Source organism: Emydura macquarii, unplaced genomic scaffold (assembly GCF_026122565.2).
Source record: "Emydura macquarii macquarii isolate MOO-44397 ecotype Brisbane River unplaced genomic scaffold, CSIRO-AGI_Emac_v2 contig_527, whole genome shotgun sequence".
NCBI classification, from domain to species: Eukaryota; Metazoa; Chordata; order Testudines; family Chelidae; genus Emydura; species Emydura macquarii.
In genome coordinates, this window is record NW_027130664.1 from 1357663 (window position 1) to 1384936 (window position 27274).

General features: G+C 53.0%; 1 protein-coding gene across 4 annotated transcripts in view; it reads right to left on the reverse strand.

Annotated features, from left to right (window-relative positions):
• Positions 1-27274, reverse strand: part of INTS3 (integrator complex subunit 3) — a 71044-nt gene that overhangs the window by 38726 nt on the left and 5044 nt on the right. For all 4 annotated transcript variants that reach the window (XM_067539295.1, XM_067539296.1, XM_067539297.1 and 1 more), the window contains exons 2-8: positions 21925-22008; positions 20270-20353; positions 12427-12540; positions 12012-12096; positions 8024-8090; positions 2995-3139; positions 1870-1999 (exon numbers count right to left, since the gene is read on the reverse strand). In XM_067539295.1, coding sequence (XP_067395396.1) covers positions 1870-1999; positions 2995-3139; positions 8024-8090; positions 12012-12096; positions 12427-12540; positions 20270-20353; positions 21925-22008 — 709 coding nt within the window. The remainder of the gene's footprint in view (positions 1-1869; positions 2000-2994; positions 3140-8023; positions 8091-12011; positions 12097-12426; positions 12541-20269; positions 20354-21924; positions 22009-27274) is intronic.

Genomic DNA, 27274 nt, shown 5'->3' on the forward strand with positions numbered 1-27274 from the left:
CCGGGCCAGCCTATGCTAGTCAGGGGACGAGCGTCACAGCACAACTGATTGAGTCAGGATCAAATCCGAAAGCAGACAGGCGTAGCCAGCAGCCAGAGAACTGCTGCCCTGCGGAGCACTTGGGCCAGGCTCTCAGCAGCCTGCACTGGGCAGAGAACAGCAGCAGTACAGAAGGCAACGCCTCCAGGAAGGCAGGCGGCAGTACGAGGATTTGGGGAGGGGTCTTACAGCTCTAGCACGAGACACCAGCCGTGGGGCTCCCCGGGCCTGGGGAGAAGGACAGAAATGGGGACAGCTGCTGACTAACTTCTCCAGGGGAAGGGGGAGTGGCTGGGAGGCTGGAGTGGCGCTTGGGAAGTGCTCGGATTCTCCAGGTACAAACGCAGAAGCCTCAGTGCCCAGCAGGGCAGAGCCCGGTCGGGGTAAATTCTCAGTGAACTCAGAGCGGACGGAAGAGGCACAGCTAAGCACCTGGAGCCCAAGGGCCTCTCCCTACCCAAAGGACGGGCAGGGCTTCCCACACCAAAGGCTCCACCACCATGTCCCAGCCCCGACATCCAGGGACCCGCCTCTAGGAGTGAAAGGGGAGCTCGGTCGCTGAGGCCCCTTCAGCCCTTGGCCTCTCTGCCGAGGCTGCCAGTCCTGAGGGCAGGCTGGCAAAGGGGAGGACCTGGGATCAGGAGGCTGAGGGAGGTTTTGAATCAGAGATGCACGTTGTGCTCTTTGCCCGAGTTCTTTACAGTGCCATTAACACGGCGCTCCAGGGCGAGGCATTGGGGTGGCAGACTTTCCAGTCCTCCTTCAGAAAGCTCCTTAGAACTGCTGCAGGCAGCTAACGAGAAGATGGCCTCCAGGGCAAGGAATAATTTATGCTGCGAGAGATACATATATATACAATTGAACAGGCCTATTTTAACCCCGCCTGTGCAGGGAGCTCCGTAAGGGACTGTTCCTGCTAGTCAGGCGAGCCATCTGAGCGGGGAAATGCCAGCGCTAGTTACCAATAATCACAGCAGCACCTGGTGCCCTCGCAAGATATTTCAGAGGTTCCCCAGTGCTCCTTCCTGAGGAGTTGGGAGCACACAGACCCTTTGTACCACTGGGATCTACCTTCAACTTCGTTTTCAGCTCAGGCAATTAAGGAAGCTTTAAGTCGAGCACACGCAATCAAATGCCACCACGTTTCCCGTGGGGCTGGCTGCCTTCTCCTTGCTTTAACACCAGCTGCATTAGCGATCATGCCGCCATCTGAAAGGCTCAGAGCCCAGATGTGCATAAGGCCCTTGCGATACTGAACGAAATACGAAAGCCACTTGGGGACACAGCCTGTGGCAGGAGACCCAGCCCAGGTTCCAGGCCAGCTCCTTGGGACCCCAGGGCCAAGGAGGCAGCAGGCAAAGTGTATCTTATGTGTTTAAACACTGGCCAAGAATGGCTCTGCCAGGGCCAGACTCACGAGCAGCCTTTAAGAGGTGAAGAGGTGGGGGACCCTCTCCTCTGAGAGGCCATCAGAACAGGCTGGGATACTGGAGTTGAGACGCAGCCAGCTGCTGGAACTCCACTGAGGATTCACGTTCAGCCCTAGGCAAGTCAGAGAGCTCCAAGTCCGAGAGCCCTGCTGGAGGGGAACGAGTCGTGGAGGGACACCGGGACGTCCAGCCGTTGCACTGGATCCTCCCCACATTGCTGCCGGCTGACAGCCGTCACTCACAACCACCTGCCTCCAGTTGGCCTTGCCTAGCTGTGTGCATCTCGGAGGATCCAAAGGCACACGTGCACAGGCGTGGGGACGCCCCGCCTGGCTGACCTGCAGCTAAAATCCCAGCAGAGGCTCCCCTCCGCCCGCCCGCCTCTGCCTGCCTCACCTACCTGTGAACTGGGCACTCAGCGCCTGTGGATTGTGGATAACGTCTTTCCAGAGCTGCTCAAACTCCGGTATCCTAGCAACGTTCTGCAAGAGTCTCACCAGGTCCCGGCCGATGATGAAGCAGTCCATGAACTTGGAGGGGAGAGGAGAGAGCATGTCTTGTTTACCTGCTCCCGCGGAAGGGCTGGGGGGAGGCAGGGGAAGGGAGGGGGGGGGAGCATCTGGGACTAGGAACATTCAGTTCTTGATCTCAGAGCAGGCTCTGGCTGCTTCACTCCTGCCCGACAGCCTGCCCCGTCTTTGAAGATAGCAGGTTCTGAAGAGGCCGGCTGACAGGCGGGAAGGTCAGTGGCTATTTTCAAATGTTCCCTGGTGTAAAACAAACAACTGGGCCATAAATCTAGCGTTTTATCTCCACAGCTGCGGACAGTCTCTGAAGCTCAGCGCTTGAGGCTTGAGACTTCACACCCAGCTCCAGAGAAGGGGGAGGGGTGGAGGACTGATGTAGGGTACGGGGGCTGACCCCTGCCCGCTGTGGAGAGCCGTTCATGCCAGCAGGGCTGATAACCCTGGAGGGAAACACAGCCCAGAAGTCCTCCAGCCTCCTCTGCCAAGCCTGCGGTTCTGTGGGAGTCTGGTTACAACCTTCTGATGCCTTCTAGAGCATGGATGGAGACTGGCTACCCCGCTCCACTCAGCTGCCCTGAAAACGCCAGCCGCACGCCAACAGATCTGCTGGCATCTGGGCCTGCCCCTGGAGCCGGTGGGGAGGGGAACAGGCCTGGATGTGGGACAAAGGCCCAAAAGGACCTGGCCCCATCAAACTAGCTGTTCTCATTGCCGGGGGTGGGGGGTGGGAAGAGAGAACACATAGCACAACCGGCAAACTCTCAGCAAGGTATGCAGTGCCCATGGCTGCCGCTGCCTGCGCCCAGACACCCCACCCGGAACGCACGCTGGCAGGGCTCAGGCTCCCTTGCCATTCTCTCTCCAACCTCTCCCAGCAGAGGAAGGACCATAACTGGCGTCTGCTGGGTCAAACAGGTCCACCTCCCCATAGCCTGATTTCCCCCTCTGAGATGGGGCCTGGGGCACTCTCCCACTGCCAGCCCCTCCGACTTGCTCACCCGTTCTCGGAGCAGGGAGATGCAGAAGTCCACCTCCTTCTGGCGCAGGGCCTGGAGCTGCGAGGTGCCGTGATGGTCCACGATGAGCCGCAGGTACGTGTACACGGCCATGGCAGTCAGGATACTGCTCTTCAGCACCCATTCTCTGCAGGCAAGCAGGGGACAGCACCTTGAGCCAGCCCCACTCTCCTCTCCAGCTCGTTACCAACATTAATCCTCACCCCAGAGGTGGGGAAACTGGGTCATGGGAGGAAACAACTTCCCCGAAGACACACAACCTGGCAGTGCCATGAACAAAACACGGCAGGCCCCGACCCCCCGGCCCTGCTCTAAACACTGGCTCACGGGTTCTCTCTGAACAAAAGGGTACAGGAGCAAGACCACACAACCTGCCCTGCTATGGCAAGGGCCGCTAACGTCTCACCTCCAGCTTATCTGTCAAGGTCCCTGCAACACTTGCCAGACCCACCAAATCCAACTTCTTCCATCTCCCACCCCACCCCCGCCAAACAGGAGTTGGGGCATGGCCAGCCCGGCTCCCCCTGGCAGGAAGTGCTCACCCCGCAGGGAGGCAGGGCCCCCACCTGGGGACCGAGTTACCGCAGGCCTTTTTAAAGCTGCAGGACGTCTCTCCCCCTGCAGAGCAGCAGATGGCCTAGCCCTGCCCCACAGGCTAGTGTCAGAACATCCGTACTTCCACCTGCCCCCAGCTTGGTGCCTCCGATCATGCTGCCCACCACCTCCATGCCCTCACCTGCCACGGGCTGCCTCTCTGCCACACCCCAGCCCTGCCAGGGATCCCGCCCGTCTCTGCCAATACCTGCTGACAAGCCGTTGCCTGGCTCCTGTGTCTACACTGCAAGGTCTCTGGGGCAGGGCGGGTTCCCCCGCGTGTGTACAGCTCTGCGTACATTTCCAGGGCCATACAAGTGTTTAATACATGACCTCAGGCCAAGGGGGTCACCTCGCAGGGTAACTGCGCACACCCAGGGACAAGAGGAATCAGCGGCTGCTCCATAAAGGGCCTTGGCGTAACTTTCAGCCCCTAGCAGCTTCCTCTCTGCAGCCAGTCAGGAAGCAGCGCACACACCACAGGTTACGTAGACCGTGGGAGATGGTCCATGCCTAGCGTTAGACTGGACCCCCAAATCTTTCGGGCAAGGCCCAAGCATCATTTTTTCGGGCACGGTACAAACTTGTAACACAGGCCCCCTCCCCCACACATACCCATGGGGGTTGCAGCCTGGGCCAGGCCCCGGTAAATGTACCCACCCTCCGTGTGGTGGTCCTGCTCTCAGGATGGCACAAGGAGCTTTCGTTTTCCCCGCTGCTGCCCGACAGGCTGGTCAGAGCAGGTTAATCCAGCAAACATCAGGGGCGCCCGGACCAGCCAGTCCACCGCAGATCGGGGGTGTTAATGGCTGGACCGCAGGCCAAATCTGGACCACCGGACCCTTTTGAACGGACCCCAAGATCTTTATTGACTTCTTGTTGCTGTTTTCAGTTACTTTCTCTGGATCTGGACCTTGACTATACCTTGACCAAGAAGTTCGGACCATGACAAAAAAAAAGCAATGGGCAGCCTCGCCAGAGGTGTTAACGAGACGCATCAGCACAGCCCAGCAGCTCCGAGCCCGCCAGCTCACACACTGCGGAAACACACCGGCCTCCACGGCGATGGGACGAGGGCAGCACCGGAGCGGGCTGTACGCACGCCCTTATTCTCAGTGAGAACGGCTTAGCCACATGCCCCACCTCAACGGGAGAGTGGAAACGCCGGGAGGGGAGGACGAGGACTAAGCAGAGGCAACTGAGAACAGCGTCACGAGCTGCCCACCAGGGAGATGCCTGAGGCCACGGACTTGGCTCCTCATCAGAGGGGCTGGGATCAGCATTAGACGAGAGACGTTCGGCCAGCCCTGCCTCAGAGAATGGGAGGGACCCGGAGACCTAACAGGCCCTTCCTCCAGTGCTAAATCCTACAAGTCACAGCCACGCATTGCATGACCCCACTCACAACGCCCGGGTCTCTAATCCAGGCAACGGGCTCCAGCATCCAGCCAGGCTGGACCCTCGCAGGCTGCACAGACCGGGGCACTCCTGGCCCATGCCAGGCCTGTGGAGACCAATGGCGGCTTTTTCCAGAAGCGGATGCGTTCTGCTGAGCCAGGCCAGCAGCTGACTGGGTTTTGCTTCCAATCTAGGCAGTTACTTTGAGCACCGCGGCGGCGGCCGAGGCCGTAACAAGTTCTCGTGGACAGGCACACGGGAGTTGTTGGACTCACACCTTGTCACCTGCTCCCAGCGGCAACCGACTCCCAGTGCCACGAAGGAGGAGGTTTGTCATTCCGCAATGCTGCCATTGCGTTGGGTGAACTATTCCCTCCGCACCCCTGACGCATTAGAACCGATTCCCTTTATCCCAACACAACGACAAACACTGCTGGCCACAAAATTACCAGCCTTGCTATTTACAGCCATGTACTGGGAATGGGCCAGAATTGGTCGGTGCCTTTAGTGTGATTGATAATCACAGCATCGCTCAGCCCTGCGAGCTGTAAATCAGAGCCCTGCTCAAGGGTCACTGCCTGCGCTGCAGCTGTAACTCCAGTGCTGCCCAGAGATAATGGCTCAATGGCAAATGAGTCAGCTGCCCTAAATCACCGAAGGGGGGGGGGAAGAGCCCACTAAGCTGTGACAAGTGTTTGCTTTCCCAGGCACTCTAGACGGCCCCTAACCCTGTGCTAGCTTGCAGCTGGGCCATTTGGATGGGCAGCAAGAAGCGAGGGTTCGAGGTTGCATCTGGGCAGTGCCTGGAATCATTAAGGAATGAAGCCTGGTAGGTTGTCAGGTCAGTTTCCTCCCCTGCCCAACCACGAGGTCTATAAACATAAAACCATTGTCAAAAGGGGTCAAAAAGCCGCCTGCAGCCCCAGGATTAATGGATCCGGCAGGCAAAGCAAATGACGTTTTTAGAAAACATTTAGCACAGCATCATGTTTGCTTAGCCATTAGTGACCAGTGGCTAAATTACCCCGTCTAGCAGAGGTGGCTCTGCAAACCAGCCAGCGCTACGGGAGTGGCTGTTGCTGCTATATTTAATTAAACCGAGCCATCACATTCTGAATGCAGAATTAGATTTTCACATGTGCTGCTTAATTAAAGTCTTGGCTTCCCCCTAATCAAAACACATAAATCCCAGCAAAGAGCTGCAGGTTCTCCCTGCGGGCTCACTCCCAATGCTCAGCTCTCCTTGTGCTTAGGCATCTTCTGATCTGGTACATTGTGTGTTGTGGAAAATCTAGCGATGCCTCCAATGAGGGCTTAGCCTTTCCCCTCGCATCGTTTCCCTGACAAACGTCTATCCCCAGGGGAAAATCTCCACTGTGATTTAATGCGCTGGGCCGCCTTCTGCAGATCCCAGGCCAAATGTGGCTTTGAATCACAAGAGAGAGAGAAGTTGCTTTTCCCCCTGCAAAAGTTTTCTAGTCATTTATTTACAAGCAAAACCATAACAGAATTTGGCAAGATTTGCAGTCTGCTTCAGAGGAGCCTCAGTAACAGAGCAGCAGTGGTGTCTTGCTGGGAACTGGCAGGACCATGCTGGGGCCCAAAGACAGAAGAGTCGGGAGCAGGGAGGGGAGCGGGTGTGAGTCAGTACCGAGTAGCAATGGCATAGCTGTGTAGGGACACAGAAATGGAACAGCTGAGGGTGGTACAGATCAAGACTGAGGTGCATCAGCAGCGCTGGGGGAGGGAAATCCTAGTAGTGCTGACCGCTAATGGTTACATAAACACACGGACTAAGAACCTGTCACCTCTAGGCGTGCGTGTTCCCAGCAGCGGCGCTAGATGGCACTGCATGGCAGTGCGTGCTCACAGCGGTAAGCAGGAGACAAGGAAACACTGTAATGTGATTGTTCACCACAGTAAAAGTGATTGTAGGAGAATCGCTGGTATTATAAACAGTGATTTGTGAAAATCAATAGTCCATTTCAAACGCGTGACGCTGCCCAGCTGAGGGCTGCTCTGCAAAGTCTGTTTATCATCAGTTTGCCACCACTTTGCCAACAAAGGACAATGCCTCCCAGATTGCCTATCCACAGCAAATCATTAAAGTTTGCAGCCCCAGCAAGCGGGGAGCTGTTGTTTAAACACAGGAAGCTGACAAAGATCAGCTCTTGGGCAATGAATTCCATACCACTCCTCTAAGAGGAACACCCTCCAGCGGGACTCTGGAAAGTCAGGAGAAAAACATTCCTAGGAAACTGCCCCAGAGTCCTGTATGTTCTGTCCATGGCACAAGGTGACCAAATCCCATTGTTTCAAGGGGGAAGCTGGCCACGTACAGAGGGAAGGGGTCACAGCAGTTAGGAGCATTATGGGACATCAGCTTCCTGTGACCCACCAGGCACAGGTTACTGCTGGAGGCAGGACGCCAGACTAGAAGAACCAATGATCTGACCCAGCATGGCTTCTCCAGCTCCATTACGAACTACCCAAGAGGTTACAGCCACTTGACGACAGGTCCCTTGCCAGGAGGGACACCCCGCAGGCAGACACCAGTCCTTTCAAACCAACAACTGGTGCACACTGCGGGCCCCAGTGCTTTGAAACGAGGAGTTCATGCCAGAGCTGAAAATGTGCTTATGGGGCGTGGGGCGGCTGTGGACGAGTGCAGTGGATTTTGTGGCAGGAGAAGGAGGTCCAGGCCCTGCTGTGGACACAAGGCAAAGCCACGTTCTGTGTCTTGGTCCAGAGGGGCAGGGCCAGTTACTTGCAACCCCAGTGTGATGCCCAGCTGACGGCATCCAACCGAATCTATGGGACAAGCCATCAATACGTCCCTGCCCACCCCACCCCTTGTATGACCCTTGCTGCCAGGCCAAAGCAGGGAGGTCTCCATTAGCCCCGCTGGTGGCCAAAGAGCAAGCTCTTCCCTGGCTCTAGCCCTCCCAGGCCAGCCCATTGCTCCAGTCAGTCAGGAGATGGTCCCGCAGCAGCGCTGCTGCCTCTTAACGCACCATACCTTTGCTCAGTCAGTATTTCAAGGACGTTCTCTGCCAGCCAGATGTTCTTTGTCGTCACATCCCCACCTGCAACCAAGAACACAACGTGGGAGCGAAAAGCTACTTATGTTAATCAATGTAATTGTCTCCGGTGTCAGCTTTACCTGAACCTCCATCATCTCAGGCCCAGTCCTCGGGAGGCAGAGAGCTATAATTATAGTATTTTCCTCCCCACCTAGGTGTAAGCCTCATCCGGCCTGCCACAGAGATACCTGGCTGCTTCCAAGCATGTGTTCAACATGTGCCCAGAAAAAGTGTGGTGATTACCATCAGTTTCTGCTGTATAAAAAACACGAAGGGGTCTTTGTTCCTAGATCAAGCTTGACAGGGGATCTGTCAGTATCTGGAACACAGTCTCAGCATTTACCTTTCTGGGGAGCAGCGTGAGAGCCAGAGCCAGAAAGGGAAGAGATTTGATGTTGAGGGTAGCGGTGGAGTAAAAACCAGACACTTTAGAGAATGCCTGGGACAGGAAAGCAAACGGTTTGAGAGGACAATGTGGAATATTGCTCCTGGCATTCGGGCATAAATGGAGTATTGTGAGTAGAGCAGGGGACAAGGACTTCTGGGATCTAGTCCCAGCTCCGCCACTGAGTCACCTCAGGAGCTTGGACAAGTCACTTCTTCGGTGTCAGAAAATCCACCAAGTTTAACTGATGTTTGCAAAGCATTCCGAGACCTTCCCATAAAGGCCTGATGGGAGAGCAAAGTCTCCTCTTGGATTCAGGGATTCCAAGGCCAGAAGGGACCATTGTGATCTTCTAGTCTGACCTCCAGGATAACACAGCCTACAGCGCGTCCCCAGAATAATTCCTAGAGCAGATCTGTTAGAAAAACATCCAATCTGGATTTTAAAATTGCCAGGGATGGAGAATCTGCCAGGACTCATGGTAAATTGTTGCAATGGTTAATTGCATTTTTCAGAGTGAGGGTTGCTTTATTTCCGGTCGGACCTTGTCTAGCGTCTGTTTCCAGCCATTAGATCGTGTTATTGCATTCTCTGCTAGACTGCATTCCCCAGGCAGGTACTTACAGACTAATGAAATCACCCCTTAACCTTCTCTTTGTGAATCGAAATAGCTGGAGCTCTTTGAGTCTCTCACGCTAAGGCAGGTTTCTAACCCTGCAATCATTCTCACGGCTCTTCTCTGAACCCTCTCCAAGATAATCCACATCCTTCTTGAATTGTGGACACCAGAACTGGACACAGGATTGCAGCAGCAGCGGTTGCACCAGTGCCACATACAGAGGTAAAATAACCTCCGCTCCTACTTGCGATTCCCCTGTTTATGCTACCCAGGATCCTATGTGCTCTTTTGGCCCCAGCGTCACACTGGGAGCTCAGGTTCAGCTGCTTACCCACTACGGCATTCAATTCTTTCTCAGTCACTGCTTCCCAGGGGAGTCTGCAATCTTGTTACATGGCCTACATTCTTTATTCCTAGATGTACACTTCTATATTTACCCATCCTAAAACACATTGCTTGCTTGCATTATTTACTGCTCCCCCAATCTGTGTCTCATTGGTAAACTGTTTCAGTGAGAATTTTATGTTTTTTTCTAGGTCACTGATAAAAGTGTTAAATAGCATAAGGGCAAGAACTGATCCCTGTGAGACCCCACTGGAAACACACTCACTCAGTGACAATTCCCTATTTACAGTTACATCCTGAGGCCTGTCTGCAGCGTTGTTGTAGCTGTGTCAGTCCCAGGACATGACACACACAAGGCAGGTGGAGAAGAAGAGGAGCTCCGTGTAGCTCAAAAGCGTCTCTCTCTCACTAGCAGCAGTTGATCCAATAAAAGATATTACTTCACCCACCTTGTCATTCTGAGACCTAACAGAGCCAATTTTTAATAATTTAATGCATGCCATATTAATTGCATATTGTTTTAGTTTTTTAACCAAAATATCATGCAATACCAAGCCAACTGTCTTACTGAAATCTAAGTATCTCACATCAAGCCTACCATCTATATCAACCAAACTTGTAATCTCATCAAAAAAGAGATATGAAGCTAGACAGACAGGATCTATTTTCCATAAACCCATGTTGGTGGGCATTAATTACATTGCCTTCCTTTAAGTCCTTATTAATTGAGTCCCATATCAGCTGCTCTGAGAACAAAGTGAAGCTGCTAGGCCTATAATCACCTGCAACATCCCATTTACCCTCTTTAAAAACTGGCACATGATTAGCTTTCTTCCAGTCTTCTGGGACTTCCCCAGTGCTCCAAGATCAATTAAAAATCAATGTTAACAGTCTAGATTGCTCCTAAGCCTGCTCTTTTAAAACTCTTGGATACAAGTCATCTGACTTGCTGATTTAAAAATAACTAACTTTAGTAGCTTTTGTTTGCCATCCTCCAGAGATATGAGAGCAATGGAAAGAGTTTTATCATTGCCATATGATGAGACTATCATCTGTTTTTCCCCTAAACACAGAACAGAAATATTTAATGAACACTTCTACTTTTTCTGCATTATCATCGATAATTCTACCATTTCCATGTAGTAATGGAGCAGTAGCATTGTCAGGATTCTATTTGTCTCTCATATATTTCAAAAATATCTTCTTATTGTCCATAACTCCGGTGGCCACAGATTTCTCCTTGTGCTCCTTTGCTTCCCTTATCAATTTTCCACAATTCCTGAGGTAAAGTCATTACTATCAACTTCCCCTTCCTTGCATTTGTTATACGGACACTTTTATAGTTACCGTCACTTCCCCTCTAAACCAGGTCCCCAACAAGTCCCCAGCACTTTATTAATGGTGTTAGAAGCCCAGAGATGTACTCAAACATTGGAAATACAGAAGAGCACATACGGCACACTGCAAGCCATTGTAATGTGATCATAACAATTAAGGCATCATAAAAAATGTCAAATGCAGGACAGCAGCGTCATTGCAGTAGGATGGGGCCCTGCACGGGGAGCCTCAACTGAAGGGAAACAAGGACACCACCAATGGTTTTTTAAACTATTCCACATTTATTATACCGTGCGAGTCAGGTGAGGGGGCAGGATGGGTGGGCTGGTTTGTTCTCAGCACTTGACCCCCCCGACCCAGCCTTGCCCACCCCGTCCCAGCAGCTGAGGGGATGGTTTCCATTTCCAACCAGCCTTATGTTACAGATGTGGGCAATAAAAATGAAATGTCAAGTGTTATTACACGACAAATTCCTCCTCCATGGACACTGCTCCCGTGGCCCAATGGCACAGAGGGGGCTGTTTACGGTGAGAACCAGAGGGAGCAGCTGGAGGAGTTACAGGGCCCTGCATGGGATAGTCCTGGCTCAGGGGACAAGTCTCCAGCCCTGCTGGTGGTGATGTAAGCCTGGATGTCAGAGTTGGGTCAGGGCTGGCATCGGAGGTTCTACCGGGCTATGCCACAGGGGACGACATGCTGACAAGTTGGGGAATCCACACTCCCGCTGCCTGCTCCAGACACTCTATTAGCGTTTGTCTGTCTAACCTCACACTGCTTCTCTGGCTCAACTCAGGGGTTAACCCCCCAAGGGGAGGATGTTGGGGCTACTGCAGATTCCCAGGCCTAGGCAGCAGGCCTGTGAAAAGGCTGAATTATTATCTGTTCATTCTCCGCACTAGCCCTTCCATCCCCAGGAGCCAGTACCCGACGGGCAGGTTTCAGCTGGCTCGCTGAAACGCACACTGCTGCTCTTTCACCTAGATCACCACAGCGGCAAAGCACGGCTCAGGGAGCTGGGCGGGAGCTGACTCCATTGCAGTCCCAGACCCACCCCAGCTGAGGCAAAGCAGCATGCCAGATTCAGACCCAGACCCCGACCACGTGTTCCAGCTGCCATGGGGTGGGCCCCCCGGGCTCCCTGCTGCTGTAGCTATTGCTGGGCCAGGCCCTGGGGCAGTGCAGCATGAGGGGGGCCAGTCCCTGCTGCGGCAGGGACCTTGCCGAAGGCAGCACTCACCTGCAATCTGCTTCATGAAGGTCATGCAGACGCCATCCGCCCCGAGCACCCCACTCTTCACCAGCTCCCGCAGCAGCCATACCAGCTAGAGAGAGAGAAAAGCCGAGCGAGCCTGAGACGGGGAATTCGGTGCTGCTTCAAGTGCAGATCTCCGCACAGCCTTGACCACGGAGCCACAGCTACACCTCCGTGGCACAAGACAGACAGCGACACCCACAGCCCCAAAGTCATGAGGGTCACATTTGAGAGGACGTTAGCAGCCGTGAGGGAGCTGGCCCCCCAGGGGCGATCGACACGCATCCAACACCGCTCTCTCCTCCAAATCCCCTCCAGGCTTCTGGCTCCAATCCCATCACCAGACCCCAAGATGCTGAGGCCGCCCTGGTGGGGCTTGCTGCCTCCTTTCAGTTCTCACCTGAGTCCGACAGGTGTCCTTCAGCTTCAAGTACTTTTCCATGAGAATCTGGTTGATCTTGCTTAAAACTATGTTCATGCCATCTCGGCTCACCAGCGCCAGGTCCCGGTAACACTGCAGCAGAGAGAACACAAGGGGAGATGGTTACAGGTGACCCAGCCCGAGCAGCACAATGAACTGACTGATTTATAAAACCCCTGATCCTGGCTAAGGGCTCGGGACACTAAAACTAATATGAGACTCGGCATATAAAGCTAGCGTGTCCCTGGGAGATCCAGGCAGAGGGAAGAGCCCGGGATAGTAGCTTGGAGGCCCAGGCAGGACAGCCAGGCTCCCTTCCCCTCAGACTCGGCCTAGCCACTGTCACACCTAGCTATAGACTTGCTCCATCTTAGCCCCGCTCAGCCTCCGTGTTCTCCCAGGCTTTGGTTCCCAGCTTGCTCTTCTCCTGACTCCCTCCATCACCGGTTCCTGGGCTAGACCCTCTACCCTGCACTCCCAACTCAAGGGCTGTTTTAAACGTCGGTGAAAGTTGCTGGATTGACAGAGCTGGGCCCCAAGCTTCCCACATCCACCCTTCTCGCCCCCACGTTCTGCCCCTGCCATGCAGCCCTGCTTGCAGAGGCCGATGCCAGAAGTGAAGCCTTCAACTCTCCACTTGTGGGCAGAGGGCAGTGCGAGGAGAGGTCTGGCCTAGTAAAACACACACATCCTGACCCCCTCACCCCCGAGTCACTAGCTCAAAGCACAGCAGGACTCCAGCTAAGGAGGACTGCATGGAGATGCAGCAGTGGAAGCAGGCTATTCCCATGCCCCGAGCTCCTTCCCACATCTCTGCTAAGCAAGGCCGGCTTCTCACTCAACACGGAGAGAGAAATTAGCCCAGCTTCAGTTCACAGCCCAACCAGTGCTGCTGAAATCCGGGCAGACCCTGGCCCAGCCCAAACTAGGGCAGACCCTGGAGACAGCCAACTCTGGGGTCACATTCCAGGCAAAGGCAGGGCCTTCCCAGGCTCTGACCAGAGAGCAGGGCTGCGGGCTCTCCCCGGGTCAGGTGGGCATGGCAGGAAAGGGGGGTGGGTTCCACATGAAGTTAGTTTGTGCTGTTAATTGCCCGGTGTGCCGGATAGCCGCACTCTCCTCCGGAGAGTTAATGAGGCCCTGAAAGAGCTCTTTGATTAGACTCCCTGTGCTCAGGCTCTCCCCCTTTCATGCAGCACCTGAGGGGATAAAACACTCACGCAACAGGTGGAGGTTTCCGGTGGCCTTTTATCATCCTGAAATGCTAAACAAGCTTCTGCAAACAGGAGCCAGGTCCCGACCCTGTGCAGCCTGCTGCCTCCCCGTGGAAGCCTCTGACGCCAACCGTGGGCAGCCACCTGACTAGTTCAATGTGCTACGCACACTGCAACTCCCGCAAAGCGGGCGAGTGGCGGAGGTGAAGGGGCTGACAGGAGCGCCCGGGCCGGGATTACACCACCTGCTAAACTCCATACCGCTTTGTCCGTCTCAAATGATCAGGCTGCTACCTCTTCCCTCAGGAGACTGGGCCAGGCTCAGCACCCCCCATGGTGCAGATCTTACCTCTTCCTGTCCTGAATTACAGCCCAAGCCACTCTGCTACTAGTCCTCGGAGGACTTTAGGTGAGCCCCTGCCACTGCCCCGTGCAGACAGTTACGCCCTGAGTTTTTAGTGCTCACGAGATCCATGTCTTGCCTGTAGTACCTTCCTTCCCTTGCATGCACCCTTGTTGCAGCTGTATTGTCTCAGGACATCACCCCGCCCACCTCGTCTCTCTGAGTCTAGCATCTTTCCTTCTGTTGCTTTCCTCAGAATTCTCTCCTGCCGGGACCCTCCGGCTGCCATACTGCGAGGCGTCGCCTCAGCTCCGTCTGCATTTAAAGCTGGGCACACCAGCTTAGTGACCCCAGGAAGCTACACGGCCACGGCATGTCCCGGGGGATTAAAAGAATTGCTCTTAAAGAGAAACTTGCTGAGGCTCCAGGACTAGACCCTGCAGGCTTCCAATAGTTGCAGCTCCCCCATGACAGCTTGCTAGCGGCCATGCTCCCAGCCGTCTCCATGCTGCAGGGAGGCACTACACGCCGAGCACAGTGGCACAAGCCCAGCAGGAGCCTTCACTTCACTGTGATGCCCACTGAGCCCAGCCCCGAACAGCTCCCGACTCTCTCAACACTGGAGGATGAAGCTGTGAGGATGACAGACTGTGTGACCTACGCCTGTTCTAAAAGGACCCAGAGGAGGGGGCAGCAGCCTGGCCAGGGACTCTGAAGGTGCTGTCTTAGGCTTGGTATTTGGGTACCACAGTGACGGGTACGGAAGGTACAGTTATATTTCACCGTCTCACCCCACGGGGTCCCAAGGAGTATGGGGAAACAAAAGTTGTTTGCTTTGAAAAAGCAGGTCTGGAATGGCTCTTGGCTCCAGGGCAATTGGGACAGTGAGTGCAATTCTCATTGTAAGCGCCACGCGTCATCCACAGTGACCCACGCAGATTAGATAGGACTCCTGTTTAATCACTCTGGGCCCTGGGATTGGGAGCCAAAGGGGAGCAAAGGGTGGGTGGCATGAGGGGAAGAACCTACAGTGCTCAGAAGGCAAGGGGGTGGGAAGAGAACCGGAATCTCTGGATTAGCCTCAAGGATGCAAGTGATCCGTCATTTCGTCCCTGCTCCCGGCAGGTCAGAGCCACCACTCAGATAGGCCATTTAATTAATAGGAAGGGAACAACCTGATGGATGTGCAGTGTACGCAGATAAATCAGGCAGGGCAGGAGAGCCTCCCCCACTCCACATGACAGCAGGAGGGTGGCGCATGATGGAGACCCAATGGAAAGATGTCAGGGAAGCAGCTGCTTCCAACTCAGGGGACAGGGTTCTGTTTGCCCTCCAGTCCCAGAGCAAAACATTAATTAAAGCAAGAGGGGGCCGGGCGGAGGAGGCAGCTTCTTACAGATCATCTGCTGTCACTTGGGTATTTGTCCGAGCGTCCCGGCTCTCACAGCTGGACGAGTGAACCTCTCCCAGCGAAGGGGTCAAGGAGATGAAGTGGGAGGAGGAGATTGCATCTCTCAGCTGAGCCTCAACAGGCTGAGAAGGGAGCGGCTGTGTTAGGATTTCTTCTTAATCAGCCAGCAAGGTGTCAGTGGCAGCTCAACTCCCCTCCCACGCCAGCAGTGGGAAGCTGAGGGCTGGATGTTAACGAGCTTTCCACACAAAGCAGGGCAAGCTGTAAATCCACCACCCCTTGGAGGATGGTCTCCCCAGCAGGCAAGCCTGTGGCGGCAGCTAGGCAGTGAGAGTGATAATGAAGGGTGGAACTGGGACACAGGAAGGGATGACCAAAGAAGCTAGCACGAGGAAGTGCCATCAGCAGAGAAGAGGGTGGCTGGGAGGAACGGGGAGCAAAACAAGTGGCCAATGGAGGGATCTGTGGTGCCTTTTCCGGATTTACTGTCCACAGAGTGTCTCTGTCCTTTGGGTGGGCAGTGCGTGTGTAGGGAGGGATGTTAATTCGCTGCAGAGTGCTCACATGCAGCAGAGCAAGCAGGGTGCAATGCGAGGGAACCTGCACCCAGCAGTCTGGCGGCCTGAGTAGCCCATCGCGAGTCCATGGCACAAGCCCGAAGCCCCTGGGTGCCGACACTACATACCCCTGTCGGCAAGGCGGGGAGCAATCGGTACGATGGACTCCAGTTGGTGCCCAGGTCGCTGGCTGTGTTAGCCAGCTATTTGCTAGCTAGAGGCCCCAGCACGCAGTGGGTACAGAGCGTACAGGATTCTCAATGCGGCAATGGCAGGGAAGCACAGACCTCAGTCATGTTTCCAGTCCACAATTAAATCAATCCCTCTTGCAGATCAGCCCCACGGCTGCCCGAACATCCTACCACCAAACCGCCAGCGTCAGTGTGCTCCGCCAGGCCCAGCCTGCCTTCGAGGTAGCTACGTTCCCTGCAGTGGCAAGGTCCCAGCTGCAGGCCAACTGGCGCATGGAATTACCAAACTTGCCTCTGCAGATGTAAATGGATACCATGGAGATTGGGGAGCACGGAAACAGGAAACAAAGATGATAGATTTGGGGAGGGAGGAGGAGTCTGGAGGGGTCAAGGGGCCAAAAGGTCAAACTGCAGATAAACAGCAGGAGACGCTAATAAAGTATACCAGCCCCACGGCTTTCGCACCCAGAAATTCTCAGGCAGTGCCTCCCCTTTTTTACAGGAGACAATACCGTGGCCCTGGCCTTGTGGTCATTACAGATCTCACGGCCTGTCTGTGCTCATTAACCCCAGCATCCTCGCCAAGCTCCATGCCAGGAGCTCCAATTCCCCCTGCGGGGCTCGTGAAGGGTCACAGTGCTCTGGTGAACAGATGTCAGGGGCCACCCTAGAGCAGACTGACTGTGCTTCTGGGATGGGTGAAGGCATTCCTGAACCTGCGATCTAGCCAGCTGTGACCCTCATGCAAGGATCTTAAAGCCCTTCTCAAGTGGTGAGCCCCACAAGTCCCCTTATCAGCTGGGCAAGCAGCTGTACAGACAGATGGGGAGGCACAGAGGGGTTCTGGGACTTGCCAAGGTCCTGCAGTGAGTGCGTGGCAGAGCCGGAAGTGAATCCCAGCAGTCCTGGCTCCAGTCACCTGCTGGCGGCATGCAGCATGGGGACTCGGTGGGGGAAAGGAACGTAAGAACCTAAGAGCGGCCATACTGGGTCAGACCAACGCTTAGTATCTTGTCTTCTGACAGTGGCCAATGCCAGGTGCTGCAGAGGGAAAGGAAAAGGAAGGAGGCAATGACCAAAGACAGCAGACCCAAATCCCAGCCCGGTGCCTGACCCAGTTACTCCCAGAGCACACGGATGTGCTTGTTAGAGCAAACCTGACTAAAGCAGTGGGGCCAGCCACGCGCCTAATGAGCAGGGCCATGGCAGCAGCTGTGCACCACTGCCCCCTCCGAGGCAGTCACCGCCTGTCAGCAGTGCAGCCTCACGGAGGATTCTCCCCCTCACTGCCGCTCCCACAGAGCAACATGCTGAGAAGCCAGAGCAGACAGGAACTGCTAGACTGGCTTCGCTCTCCCCCTTGCAGTAGGGCAGCCTGAGGGCACAGCACAGATTAAAGGGAAGTCAGACACTGGGGCTGCAAACCCTTTGCTCCACACACAAGGAAGAGTCTGAATGGAGCGCACTTCAACCACGCACAGGGGGCACAGGCGCCCGGACACTGGAGCTATTGCTCATCACAGCTCAACAGTCGGGGATTTCAGGAGTTTAACCCTTGAAGAGACCACACAGTCTCCATATTAGAGAATGCGGGCCGGGGATGAGCAGTCACCTACATTTCTGGGGGGCATTGAGCTAGGAGCGGGGAAAGACGTTTTTGGGAGGCAGGAACCAGCCATTTAATATTTGTAACTGCAGTAGCTGTCAGGGGCCGTGTCCAGAATCAGCCTCAGAGAGATTTTTCCAAGTGCTGGCACCACAAGCGCAGCCACGACGGGGAGACACGGTTTGCGTCAGGACTCGGAGGCAGCTTTGCTGAACGATGTGAGAGGCGGCTCAGCCGAGGGGAGGGGAAGCCTGTTTGCATCAGCGGGGGGAGCGGGGGTCTAGTGATCAGAGAGGGGAGTTGTTTTTTTAAGAAGAGTTATTTTGGGGACGTTACTACAGCTTCACTGGAAGAGACACTGTCCCGCTTAGCAATCCCGGCTTGGCGGTGAATTATTGTGCCTAATGTGGCCCTAGGGCTCTGGGTTAGAGAGCCCTATCCTTAAAGCAGTGGCTCAACTGAGAGAGAAATTCACACGAGTCACTTAGCCCAATTACGTGGCATCCCTCAGACTTGGCCACTCAGCCCCGCTTACACTAGATATGAAGAGCCCTCATCTGGAGAGTTTACATGCTACGTGCTGCCTACTTCCTGAAACGCATTCAGCCCAAACACCCCTTAGCAGCACTCGCAACCCGCAGTCCTTCCAGGGCCGCTTAGGCTTCACGGTACAGAGAGACTCCACAACAGAGCACTCCCGGTGACCCGTTTCTGAATGTGCGCGGCATTTCCAACCCGGTCCCATGACACCCGCTGATCCAGGCCCATGGCCACACCTTTGCAGCAACGATGATAAACTTTAAGAGCTGGAGAGACACCACCCGTGGGAACAGGCACATGCTCAACTGCTTAGGGTCTCTGTGTGAACCAGCTCATGTCCAGGTACCTCAGAGAGGAACGTCCCCCTCACTCACACCGGACCCTCGAGCCGTGTCACTTAGTGGAGACTCATGATGCTCTCAACATTTGCCAGTTCAGAAGAACAGATTACAATCGCCAAGGGGCAGCTGCATCGGAAAGCCACATCCAAAAGTAACTGGCAGCACAAGCAGTTTCAGATGTACGCTGATTTTAAAACAGAAAACAATTTCAAACCCATTTTCAAGCTGTACTAGCAGCAAACAAGACGACGGTGTTTAAACAAACACGCACTGTTGACTCACATTCTTCATTTCTATACGGCAGCCAAGGCTTCCAAAGAACTGACAGGAGAAGAGGGGGAAAATGATTGACTGGGTACAACAAAAGAGCTGCTTTTTCCATGTCACTCCTATTACTAGACAGCGAACCCATTTCATTAATACCGCTAATAGCACACATAGCCAGTCTCTCTAATCAGACCTCCCCAGCACTGTTACCCTTCCCTTCCCCTCCCCGCCTGCTATACCCACACCTCATCTTCACTGTGACTGAGCTCTTTCTTCAGAACAAGGACTGTCTCTTACTGTGTTTGGGCAACACCCACCACAATGGGCCCCAATCATAAGGGAGGCCCCTGGGTCTGTTGCAACAGGAATCATACAGCCAAATGCTGTATTTTTGTTTTTCAGTGACCTCTAGTTCCCTTCGTAGGGTGATCAGGCAGGCATGTCTACAGAGAAAGTCTGTCATTCGCTGGCTAGTGCAAAAGGCTGCATGCTAAAGAAGCCCAGGATCCACGTTTCAAACACTACCACACGACTGGAGGTTTCTGGCAGTGTCACTTGGCCACCTTGTGCCTTAGTTACTCCTGCTGAGAAGCTGTTTGCAGTCTGCACCTGAAAGTATTTGGGTGACACTTCACTGCATTTGCAAAGCAGGGCAAATCCTTCCTCCAAATCTTTCTACCGACTACACAGAGTCACAGTTTCTACAAGAAAAAAGGCACTCTCGATTTCATTTCCACAAAGCTTCACTGGTTTGCAGTACCAGTGTCTGACCTGCAGCCAGGAAATTAAATAGCAGCTAACAGCCTCGTTCCAAAAAATATTTCAATAAAATCCAGCTTGCAAACTTATTAGTTTGCTTAGGAGCTGAACTGGTTTATTATCTAGCGTTGAGATGATTACTTCTGTATGCAAATACATCGGGCCGGCCAGCACACATTTCCATTCTGGAACCGCAGAGCTGCCCTCCCCAGTTGTCATCATTTATTTAGGAGCCAACACCTCCCCCGCAATCCCTCCATCAACAACAAGTAGGCTGCCCAGGAGATGCCAAAGATCCTGCTGCTGCCAAGACTCCATTCCTTGATACCATAGTATTAGCATCCCCCAGCTTAGCTGCTGCTGCAGTACGCAGGCCAACGTTTGTGCCATGTGAACACACCGAAAGCAGAGCAGCAGGAGCAGAGTCATCTCTTCCAGCGTCACTACTGAGCTGAGGATACCTGCCCAGCAAGCCTTCAGTGGCTGCAGGAGCCTCTGAAAAGCCGCCCCGTTAGAAACGCCTCTCACTGCAACAGCCACGTCTGGCAAGCAGAGCGTTCAGTTAAAGGAACCATCCGCACTCCGGGCCTTACCTTCTGGGCCTGGGCAGGCTCGGTGAGGACCAGGGTGAAGAGGCCCAGACAGATCTCCTCATGCTGAGGGGCTCCTTTACACACCTGCCAGGGAAAAGGGAAGCAACACAGGTGGGCAACACTGGACCTTGCTCAGGTGGGGTGTCAATGAGGCGAGAGGCTCTTATCAGTTCTAGGACATGTGCATAGCCGTCCCCAGGGAATTCAGCAGCAGGAAGTTACAGGGCCTCTCCAACATTTATATCTGCAAAGCCCACTGAGTCTGTGCAAGCGACTCGTGTGTGTACACACACACCCGTGTGCACGCATGCACCTCACAGTTAAAATATGTAGCTCAAGAAACGCTTCAGCGCTCTTCCCCCGTGGTGGTGGGGAGTGGGCCGAAGGTTTTACTGGCATGAGTTCCGGACACCCCCGTTACTCACAAACAGCAAGGCCCCACCTGAGTTATGCAGGTTATTCCAGAGAATCACCACAAAAGCCTCTGGGCTTTACAGGAGATGTGTCAGGATTGTTTGGCCATCAGACACATGGGAAAGGCTCCCACTAGCATCAGTGGGCTCTGGCAGGCCCCATGTTTGCGTCCTGCCTGCTGCGAAGCCCGGCTCACCTAGTGCCGTGACTCCCGCTACGGGGAAGGAGACTGCAGCAAACAGATTTTAGAACCTCTCAACATGACCCGAGTTTTCTCTACACGGCAACACCACCAGGGCACAGGTTGGGATTTGGGGACTTTTCAGGACTAGAAGCAAGTGATATTTCCTTCAGTGGGAAGATTGGGCCGCTGGAAATGGTCATTCCAAAGCTGGGGTTGTTTGAAGGGCTCAAGCAGAGACAAATGCGTACGTGGAGGGAGGGTGCCAAAAGGTGCATGATAACTGCACTCACATGCATCTCACCACCACCACGTGTGCATTCACTAACGTGCACACGCACCCCTCCCTTGGTAGATCAGTACCAACAGTCCAGCACTCATGAGCAACCTTACAGTGTGGGCATATGATGGAAGAGAAAAAACACCAGTCAGATTTCGGCAGGGATACACCGTGTAGCACGGCCTCCTGAGGATTTCACTGACACGGAGTAAAAGTTTTTCTTAAAAAATAATTATGGAAAACTTCTTGTCAGTGTTCAGACTGGTGAAGATGGCACAGTGCCCACTCCACTGCTCCGAGCAGGGTCACACACTTGCTGCCAGCCCACATGGTGGCTGTCTCTTGGGGATATTTGTGCATTGGCAGCAGAGGGTGAATTATTTCTTCTTGTCAGGATTAACTTCTGTGACATAGAAACCTCTTGGCAAAGGGTCTCCTGCTCTTTGCAAACACCTCTCACCTCAGACCTGGCAACTCACTACACCAAACACATCTTACAGGATATTTATCCGTAAGGTATCTACAGAAAGCTTGTAACTTGTCATGACTTAACCATTGTGAGATGTACGTCTGGATAATATTTAAGGACTAAGGTATTTCTCTTGAGTATGTGTATGCTTTATGGGCTTGGAGTTACAATTAGTTACAAGGGGAAATGCTGCATGAACAGGGCAGCACAAGGATGGAGGGAGTGGCCACTCCTCCCTTGTCAGCCCATAAGCCCTTGTCTACCTTGCCTCATCTCAGAGCAGTCAATGGAAAATCATACCCGGCACTTACGTGAGCATTTAGGGCATCGTTAGCTTCCCTCTCCGACACCCCATTGGTCAGCGACGTCACAATGCCCACGCACCTTTCTAGTCTCTGAAACAGAGAAAACAAAACACATCAGCTGCAGACACAGGTATCCAGAACCCTGCTTCCTCAGCCACTCATGGCGCCTTGGGCAAGTAACGAAACACTGGCACCAAGATTCTCAGGAGTGATTTTGGGAGCCTAATTTGAGATGCCTTTAAGGGGCCCAACTTTCCAAATGCGCTGGTTTCCCGCCTCTGAAAACAGAGCTGCTTGGACGTGTCCCAAGCTGGGCACCAAAATCACTAGACAGCTTTGAAATCTTTGGCCCTATCGCTTCCTGCTGCTGATGAAGGGGTGAGGAGAGAGGTGATGGGAGATTATTGCTGTCTATGCTCAAGACACCACACATCCTCCAGGGATGGGGACCCTAGCAAACACCCAGACAGGAAAACCGGAACAATCAATCATTCTGGCCCTATGTCAGTGCCCCAGAACCACCAGCTGACTGGAGAAGCTACTGCCTCATAACTGCTCCTTTATTCCCAGTCTGTGTCTAAATATTCTGCTGCCATCCCCCTGCCTGCAGAGCCAGAGAATACGAATGGATTTGGGGCAACGAATGACACACAGGCCGCTGTGAAGCAGGGCCGCCAGTCCCCATTCTGAGAGCAGAGCTATAGTTTCATAGGTTAAATTCTCTCTGAAGCGACAATTCACAGGCAGCGCCGTTGTGCCCCAGTGACAGGGACTGTTCTGGGGACACGCTAGCGCCGTGTAGCTACAGCAGGGCTGGGCTCATTACTGAGCTGCAAGAGATAAGGGGCTTTCATTTGATGTGAACTGAGCGCTCAGCCAAGGCGCTGGAATCCAAGGGCCCCGTGTTAATTACTTCATTTTGTAAGTTGCTTCTGGTTGGGAACCAACAGCAGGAGCAGATGTATTTATGCCAATGTCCCTGGTAAGGGTACGACAGCAAGAAAGTCGCAAGGCCAGTATGCGCAACACATGCTAAAACTTGGGTAATCTGCAACTGCGAAACCTCGGACAGTCGCTTTGGAGCAGGGTCTGACCAGTGCAGCACATCAGACGCACATGCTCCCAGGGTGCTGTCGGCTGCTCAGAGTCCTCTCGATGCAAAACAAGCTGTTCTCGCAGCAAAACCGTCTTCTACGACAACAGCCCAGGACTGTCTTCTCGTGTTTTTGTGCAACAGCTACTACCATGGGGCCCTGACCCTGGGCTGGGACCTCTAGAGGTTACTGAAATACAAATAATTAAATAAGCGCCGCCACCAACTCTTCACAACATTAAGTGACAGTCAGGGCCTCTTTGTCCCCAATGGGACCTACACAGATCCAAGCACGGCTATTATGTTTATTATCTGCGTTATAGTAGCACGGAGAGGCCTCAGAAAAGATCGGCGTGGGCCTGCGCTGGGCCCAGTGAAAACAGTCTGAGACAGTCCCTGATGAAAAGCGATTACAGGCTAAATAGACAAGACAGAAGGGGGGCAGAAGAGAGCACCATTGTCACTGTTCTGCAGATGGGGAACTGAGGAACACAGATATTAAGTGATTTGCCCAAGGTCACCCCAGAAGTTTGTGGCAGAGACAGGAACTGAAGTCAGCTCTTCCAAGTCCAAACTCGGCACCACGCTCACAGCACCATTCTTCTCTGAGACCATTGACAGTCTTGGCAGGCCCCGCTCTCCTCCCCGCCCATGAAAAGGAACACATGGCTCCCCCGCCCCCCGGCATTTTGTTCCTGTCGGTATGGTAGGGAGAGGGCAGGAGCGTTTGGCACTGGGGCTGGTCAGCGAGTCGTACGGAAGCTCTGGCTAAGCACCCCCCTCCCCACTCGGGATCACTGAATTAGGCACTTGGGTGGCACGCCCGCTGGTATTAACGATCTACTGCAGTTCAAGGGAGAACGTCAGAGGAAAGACTCAGAACTCCATCGGCTCTTTTGCGACTTGCTGTTGTGGCAGGTGTTACTGAGGAGCACAAGTGATCTGAATTCACTTCACTTTATGCATTCGACAGCATTGTGTGCTGCCCACTTCAGGTTTCTTCTGCAGTCAATCGGCTTCTTTTGCTTCTGTGGGTCTTGCGTGCAGCAACAGGGGAGAGGAAAAACTATTTTAAAATAGAGGAAGGTGTGCCTGTAAAACTGCAAGAACTAGCAAGGAGAGTGGGGGCAGGTTAGTCCATGAATCCTCCTTGTGCTCAAATAACCTTTAACAACAGGATGGAGCCACCATGGGGGGGAGAGGGGAAGGACCAACGTCCGACAAAGGCAGGGTCTAGTGTGCTTCGAACACTGGCTTGTAAGTGCCCTGTGTACCACTGCCTGCCACGGGGGAGGAGCAGGCCAGCCAGCCAGCCGCTAGCAACAGTAATGAAAAGGTTAAATAAGATTGGTCCCAAAACCGATCCCTGAGGAACTCCACTAGCAACCTGCCTCCAGCCTGACAGTTCACCTTTCAGTCTGACCCGTTGTAGTCTCCCCTTTAACCAGTTCCTTAGCCACCTTCCAATTTTCATACTAATCCTCAGCTTTTCCAATTTAACTAATAATTCCCCATGTGGAACCGTATCAAATGCCTCACTGAAACCTATGTAAATTAGACCCATTGCATTCCCTTTGTCTAAAAAGTCTGTTACCTTCTCAGAAAAGGAGATCAGGTTGGTCTGGCACGATCTACCTTTTGTAGAGCCGTGTTGTATTTTATCACAATTACTGTTAACCTCGATGTCCTTGACTATTTTCTCTTTCAAAATTTTTTCCAAGACCTTGCATACTACTGAGGTCAAACTAACAGGCCTGTAGTTACCTGGATCACTTTTTTCCCTTTCTTAGAAATAGGAATTATGTTAGCAATTCTCCAGTCATACAGTACAGCCTGAGTTTACAGACTCATTAATAATCCTCGCTAATGAGCTTGCAATTTCATGTGCTAGTTCCTTTAATATTCTTGGATGAAGATTATCCAAACACCACCCCCCGGATTTAGTCCCATTAAGCTGTTCGAGTTTGGCTTCTTCCTCGGATGTGGTAATTTCTACTTCCATATCCTCATTGCCATTAGCCACCCTGCCACTGTCCCCAAGCTCATCATTAGCCTAACTAAAAACAGAGGCAAAGTATTTGTTTAGATATTCAGCCATTCCTAGATTATCCTTAACCTCCCCACCCCATCCTCAGTACTTAGCAATTGCACATCTTCTTTCTTTGTTTTCTTCCTATTTATATGGCTATAGAACCTTTTACTATCGGTTTTAATTCCCTTTGCAAGGTCCAACTCTACTTGGCTTTTGGCCTCTCTCACTTTATCTCTACATACTCTGGCCTCCAAGAGGTAGCTTTCCTTGCTGATCCCTCCCATCTTCCACTCCTCGTAGGCTCTCTCTCAATCACCTGTCTGAGATGCTCATTCATCCAGCTTGGTCTACAACTCTTGCCTATAAATTTTGTCCCCTTCCTTGGGAGGCAGGCTTCAGATAGTTCCTGCAACTTTGACTTGAAGTAATTCCAAGCCTCCTCCACCTTTAGATCCATGAGTTCTTCAGTCCAGTCCACGTCCCCAACTAACTCCAACTTCATTTTTTAAAGATAGCCCTTTTGAAGTCAAAGACCCTAGTCACAGATCGATTTTTGTTTATCCTTCCATTTAGTTTGAATTGAATTAGCTCATGGTCGCTCGAGCCAAGGTTGTCCCCTACAACCAGTTCTTCTATGAGGTCCTCACTACTCACCAGGTCCAAATCTAAAATGGCATCCCCTCTTGTTGGTTCAGTGACTATTTGGTGAAGGAATCCATCAGCTATCACAGCCAGGAAAACCTGGGCCCTATTATTATTACTAGCACTTGTCCTCCAGTCTATATCTGGGAAGTTAAAGTCTCCCACAATCACAGTTCCCAATAGTATTTACTTCATTAAAAACCTTAAAGAGGTCTCTATCCATCCAAGTCAAACCCCGGTGGTCTGTAGCACACCCCAAGCACTATCCCAGGGGAAACTCTAGTAGTTTTCTTCCCCAATATGATTTTCGCCCAGACAGACTGTGTCTTTTCAATTCCATCACTTCTAATTTCTTTACATTCTGCCTCATCATTGCTATACAATGCTACTCCAGCACCTTTGCCCTTCCTAAACAGCCCATACCCTTCAATCCTTGTACGTCAGTCGTGACGACTATTCCACCATGTTTCTGTTATCCCTATAACACCTGGTTTTACTTCCTCTACCAGTAGCTCTAGTTCCTTCATTTTGTTACCCAGGCTCCTCGCATAAACATCTTAATTTCTGCTGTTTGGCTTCGCTCACGTTCCTTACCTGATTTGGCCCAGTCATTCTATTGTTAATATCGCCTCTTAGACTGGTATCTACGCTACCCTTCCCCTTCATGTCCATTCTGCTGCCCACTGCTGTGTCCTTTCTTACTTCATTTCCCTCCCTCTCAATGCTAAAATCAGGCACAGAGATTACCTGGGCATCTCCCAACCATCTCCCCCAGTTTCCTAGTTTAAAGCTCTCTTATTCAGTTGTGCCAGCCTCCATCCTAGAAGTGCATTTCCCTCCCTGCTCAGGTGAAGTCCATCCCAAGAGAACAGTCCTCTGTCCACGATTGCCTCCCAGTGACCAGACATCCCAAAGCCCTCCTTATAGCACCACTGCCTGAGCCATCTGTTGATCATAAGAATCTTGTCACGCCTTTATTGTCCTCCTCTAGGGACAGGCAGAATCCCACTGAAGATCACCTGAGCCTCCATTTCCTTAAGCGTCTTCCTCAGCCTGGCACAGTCTCCTTTGATACATTCCAGAGATAATCTAGCTACGTCATTTGTACCCACATGACCTAGGGACTTGGAGAGGGAGGGCATTTGTCTTGGCTCAGATCTTCCCAACCCCTCCACACCTTCCCCTCCTCCCCAGTGAAACATCACTCTGCCTTAGAGGACAACTGCATCCCAGCTCTGAAGACATTCAGGGCAGGTCTACACTGCCCACTAAGCCCAGGCTCTGACTCAGGTTTGAGCCCAAGTCCCCCTTCTGTCTACACACAAATCAGTATGACTCAGGTCAGAAAGCATTCAGGACCCAGGTCCTAGGACCCTGCCGGGGGAGGGAGGGTGTCAGAGCCCGAGTCCTGTTGTGACTCAGGTACAAGCCCTGCCATTTTGCAGTGTGGATGCAGGTCAAGCCAAAGACCTGAATCAGAAGGTCTGCTTAGTGTAGCATGGACATGTGAGATACGGGTGCAGCACCTGTACACCCAAGTTCACAACGCAGCATGGAAACTCAAGCAGGGGCTTGGAAACACGAGTCCA